At 37.1% G+C, this 5,610-nt stretch overlaps 1 protein-coding gene across 1 annotated transcript; it reads left to right on the top strand.

Annotated features, from left to right (window-relative positions):
* Nucleotides 1–3,258: 3,258 nt before the first annotated feature.
* Nucleotides 3,259–4,928, top strand: LOC113757162 (inositol-tetrakisphosphate 1-kinase 1-like). Its single transcript, XM_027300573.1, has one exon. It carries the CDS (start codon nucleotides 3,495–3,497, stop codon nucleotides 4,602–4,604), a length of 1,110 nt encoding a protein of 369 aa, XP_027156374.1. The 5' UTR covers nucleotides 3,259–3,494; the 3' UTR covers nucleotides 4,605–4,928.
* The last annotated feature ends 682 nt before the right edge of the window (nucleotides 4,929–5,610 follow it).

Genomic DNA, 5,610 nt, shown 5'->3' with positions numbered 1-5,610 from the left:
CTGTTCCCTTGCGTGATCATTTACGAATCAACGTTGCAACATTTTTGTTCCAACACAGGAGCAACGGTAAATCTGTTGCGCTAGAGTTAACTCTTCCATGACTGGCGAATATGAGGATTGCCCTGTGATTTTCGTAGGCTACGGCCTCTGCAAGGAACTCACAAAAGTGAAATGTTTCTCACGTTGAACCACCACTAGAAAACACATGACAGGAAATGAAAAATGTAGCCGAGAACATTTTTCAAGTTGGAGGAGCGATGTTGATAATTTTGAATCTGTACGCGTATGGACAAGGAAGAATGAAGAAAGATAAACAAACCTTTGATCTGGGGGATTAATGGGGACTGAAAGTCCATTTCTTTTATTTGGTTTTAAGTAAATGGATATATATGGTTTATGTGGATAATCCATATAAATCCATTTAATTTAATGGTTTTACTTTGATGAACCATTTAAAACCAACACTATAAATGGATAATCCAAATCCATTTAATTATGGATTATATGGATGGATAAATGGATTTCAATCCAAATTGCCACCTCTAATCCACACATCCCTCAATCGAATAAGACATCACCTCTTTGTCACTCGCTGCAAAGATGCTACAATATTGTGCAACTGGCGTATAATAAAGTGCCCAATTCCAACTAGCCACTTTCATGACCAAATAAAGAAATAAAAGCGAAACCTATACAAAAAGTCATCAAACCAAAATAGTAGTCATTTTAAAAATGTTAATGATTGGGGATACATTTGGTTTATGATTTAGCATATTTTACACCTAGTTCATCATGTATATAGACACTTTCACATTTATTGTTTTTTTTCATATTTTGGCACTTTCTCGATGTAACTTCATTTTTCTAACATACTAATACATTAAGCCTTTTCAAGCATTGAGTGCCAAGTAGTAGGCAATGTTTTCCAACCTGGACTAGACCCGTCGGTTTGACAGTCGAATTATGAATCGATCATATGTACGGCCCGGTTCATAGGTTATGTTGACTTGACACAACAATCAGTCAAAAAAATAAAAAACCATTCAACCGGTTCAAATTGGATCGAACTGTGAACCACGATTTTTTGTTTTCACAAATTTGATTGAAAATTATGTAAACCTAATTACTGGTTTGTACACACTAAAATGAAATTTGACTGTTTTATAGACTTATATGAGTTTTTATATTATTCTTTGTAAATTATAATACTATTTAGACAATTGGACATGTAAGTTGAATAACTATAACATTGCTCTTATGTTAGTTGGGGTTTTAGCATTTATAGTTTTATTGGATTTTGTTTAATTTCAGAAGTTTCAATGACTTTTCTTTAATTTCAGAATATGGTGGTGGTTTATGTAGGATTTAAGATTTTTTTCTAGTAAGTACAATTGATATGAATTTATTCGTTTGAATTTACAATTTTAAAAATTTTTGTGTTTAGAAATATTTAATTTTTTATCTGATGATATGTATGAGATATTTCATTCTGTGCACAGGTGTGTGTCTGTGTCTATATATATATATATATTGAACCAGAATTGAACTGGTTCGATTGATTGAATCTTGACTCGATCACTGCATCGGTTCAATTAATGGTCCGAATTTTTAAACATTGATAGTAGGGACAACAACATATGGAGTTGAGGCAAGGAAGACCTCTCTTGTTATCATACAGTGTTACAAAAGCTCCCCTCCCCTCCTCTCCCACCTGATTGCCCTGGTCTCATTTTACTACATGTATAAACCAATAACAATTTTGCTAACCATTCTTTAGAATTGTTAGCAGGAAGTGCAACGTAAATTAAGTTTAATTATTGCTTTGATCTTCTAACTTGTTTCTTCATGTTTGATACAATTTAAAAATCTTAATCAACAACGTCTCGCTTTTGTATAAAAAGAATGAAATACATAAAAGAAAAAAAATTCAAGCAAACTAACTTAATAAAATACATCCTTTTTATCACAACAAATTGATAATAAAAAAACGAATTATCATACACGCGTACACACACACACATATATATATATACTTGTGTGTTTTACTTGTTTCCCATCTTTACCTTGTCTAAGCTAACTCTTCATATTGAGTTCTGATATGTAGTTTTATGACAGACCCTCTCCCCTCTACTTTTCCCCTTAATTATTACCTTTCTTTGTACATGATGCAGTACCCGATTACAGTAGAGGAAATGAGAAGCTTCTTTTCTCACAATTTGGCCATGTTTTTCACAGGCAATCAACAAAACACCAAAAGCTAAAGTTGCACAGAAACATGAAAACAAGAAATGTACCACAAGTAGTAGTGGCTTGAGTCACCGCCTACTCCATTATTTCAAGCTAGGCAAGAAAACAAACCACTTGTCCTCTTCTTTTATCTCTTTTTCTTTTCAATTTCGTAGATCTTCGTCTCTTTCTCTTTTCATTTTCGTAGGCAACAAAGAACACATCAAAACCCACGAAAATTGCTTTTTAGAACTTTTCAATGGAGCTGAATTGCACGACAATTTCAGACACATCCCTTTATCCAACAAAGACCTTTTTGTCTTTTTGATTCACCACAATTTTGTAGTACTATTTCTCTCTTACCAGTCACAATCATGAAAAAGCCCCCTTACCAAAAAGTCATAAAACAAATCCAATTCCCCTCCTCAACCAATATGGACGTATATCATTACTATTTTTTAATTTCTCACAAACACCAATCCCATATCCATTACTATTTAATTAAGAAAAGAATAAAAGAATACACCAATAGAATCTAATCCACAAGAAGCAAAAAAAATAAAATAAAATAAATTAAATTATCCCTTATTCCCATTTCCCAATTGGAGTCAACGGCTATTATTAGGACCACTTTTCAACTCTCCCCTAACCATCCAAAATATTCCCCCAAATCAATACAACACCAGACCATAGTCAAAATGGCTACTACTACCACTAGCTCACCAAATCCCAAACAATTCTCACCTCCATCATTCTTAATAGACCTCCCTATCCTCACCGTCCATATCCATCACCCTCGGCTTACCTGATACCGCACAGTCACGCCCCGTTTAATCGCGTTTATGGAGCGCGTCCACGTCAACTTGAACAGCACAGTCGAGTGAAGATATCAAATCCCTGCCGACCCCTCCCTACCCTTATCCTATAAATACCCTACTTCACTCACTTTTTTTCTATCTCGCCTTTCTCGGTCTTATTTTTTGCTGCTTTCCTATTCTTTCTACAGAACCTATATATATATATATATATCTATATACACACATGCTTATATCTACATGTACATTTCAATTTTTTTTCTTTAACCTCAATTTCCACGAAAGATTCCTTCATTTCAAAAACCCTAGCATTTTCTTCGGTTGAAATTGGTGCTGAGCTATTTGGGGTTTTGTTGCATTTTTTTGCAATGCGGCAATCCTGTTGAAGCCATCGATTTCCCCAATCGAAGATTAAATTCCTCTGCATTTCTTGATTCTCGCGAAATTTGGACAATGGAGGAGCCGAAAAGGTTCGCGGTCGGCTATGCGTTGGCGCCGAAGAAGCAAGCGAGCTTCATACAAGGCTCGCTTGTGCAACTCGCGTGCGAAAGAGGCATCGATTTGGTACAAATCGACCTCCAACGGCAACTGGTAGATCAAGGACCGTTTGATTGCGTGCTCCATAAGTTGTATAGTGATGATTGGAAGCGGCAATTGAAGGAGTTTGAGGAGAACAGCCCTAGCGCTTTGATTATTGACCAGCCGGAGGCAATTGAGCGGCTCCATAACCGGATTTCGATGCTCCAGGTGGTGGCGGAGCTCGAAATGGACCCGTCTAAAATAGCAGGGGCGGAGACGGCTTCGTTCGGGATTCCAAAGCAGACTGTGATTTATGATTTTGGTTCGGTCTCGGAGGTGAATGTGGAAAAGGAGGGTCTGAAATTTCCTGTCATTGCCAAGCCGTTAGTTGCCGATGGCAGCGCGAAATCGCATAAGATGCTTTTGGTTTATAACAATGACGGGCTGAATAAGCTCAAGCCACCGATTGTGTTGCAGGAGTTTGTAAATCATGGTGGGGTGATTTTCAAGGTCTACGTGGTTGGCGAGTATGTGAAGTGTGTGAAGAGGAAGTCTCTGCCTGACATCAGTGAGGAGAATTTGAGGAGCTTGGAGGGGTCCTTATCATTCTGTCAGGTATCTAACGTAGGTGCTCATGAGATAAATCCTGACAAATATTATAAACTGATGCATTTGGAGAGTGCAGAGTTGCCCCCAATGAGCTTGATAAATGAGATAGCCAAGGGTTTGAGGAGGGCAACTAAGCTGCATTTATTCAATTTTGATGTTATTAGGGACGCCAAAGTTGGAAATAGGTATCTTGTTGTTGACATTAATTACTTTCCTGGTTATGCTAAGATGCCCAATTATGAGACTGTCTTAGTGGATTTTTTCTGGAAACTTTTGACCAATGATGATAAGGATTTTGATGCTACAAAGTTGGCTACCTGTGAAATTGGCACGAGGAATACCATTTGCGGTCATCATCGTTTTGGGGAGGATGAGGGCATGATCCCGGCTTCTCCTCTTAAGCGGGAAGAAAAGGAACATTCCCTTCAAGTCTGAGTTGCAGCAATTTCGTGATTTATCTGGAGGGAAGAAAAAGGAGGTGGGTAATTGCAGAATGATGGTGGAAATTTCTCCAGATTTGACATAGAGAGCTTCAGAAGGCAGATAGGTAGTGTAGCGGTGAATAACTAGGTTCTTGCTTTGTTTTAGATTGCTAACAGACATTAAATGGTGTACCTTGTTGATCATGTACATTGCATAGATAGGTGCTGTTGAATAGGCTGAAATGTTTAGGGAGGTTATAGTTATCAAAAAATCGCAAATGTAAGCAAACTCCTTTGGTAACATGATTTAATGAGTTTAGCCATTTGGTCACGTAAATCATTTTGCTATGTCAAAAAAGTTCTTGTTAGAGTCTTTTGTTTACAACTATGATTATAGTATCTACTTTTGCACTGTATTTCTTACCACAAGTGACAGTAATGACAATCATAAACTTCAGTTTGATTATGGGCAGCTTATGTCATATCTGATAATGGTGTTTGTAGATGAGAAGATTCCGTTTTGAATCGTGTCCGAAGTATGTAGATGTAACTAAATGACTTAGAGATTCCAATTTGAATAGGCTGCTCTCCAGATGCCTGATCTGAGGTGCAGGGCTTATTTTGTTGTTGCATGCAGTTCTAATCTATGCTAAATTGCTATGTCAGATGTAGCATGCTTCTTTCAGGAAACTGTTCTTGAAGGATAGCAAATTTCTTGGGTTTTATTTGATTTACCTTTTTGGGCTCGATGGAGATCCACAAACTTGACATTACTGTGAATTTAGTTGCTTCTGAAAGCATCTGCAGTGGTTCAAAGGATTCATTTGGATACCCAGTTTGACCAGGCTGCTTTCCGGAAGCAGGATGTTGGTTAGAGGGCTTATTCTCTTGTTGTTTGTGGTTACATTGTTGGATAATATATGTAATATTGACTTGTTTTTTTCTGGGGGTCAGTTTTGGAATCTGTATGTTGGATGTTAATGAATTTGTTGTCTCCATTTCTAGTATGCATATCTGTG

The sequence above is a fragment of the Coffea eugenioides genome, unplaced genomic scaffold, assembly GCF_003713205.1.
Source record: "Coffea eugenioides isolate CCC68of unplaced genomic scaffold, Ceug_1.0 ScVebR1_2791;HRSCAF=3887, whole genome shotgun sequence".
Lineage (NCBI taxonomy): Eukaryota > Viridiplantae > Streptophyta > Magnoliopsida > Gentianales > Rubiaceae > Coffea > Coffea eugenioides.
The sequence above is the reverse complement of the archived record's forward strand: the minus strand, read 5'-3'. Positions and strand labels throughout refer to the sequence as shown.

What these genes read in the sequence shown, in the direction of transcription:
- LOC113757162 (XM_027300573.1), top strand. Translation starts at nt 3,495, where the DNA reads ATGGAGGAGCCGAAAAGGTTCGCGGTCGGCTATGCGTTGGCGCCGAAG.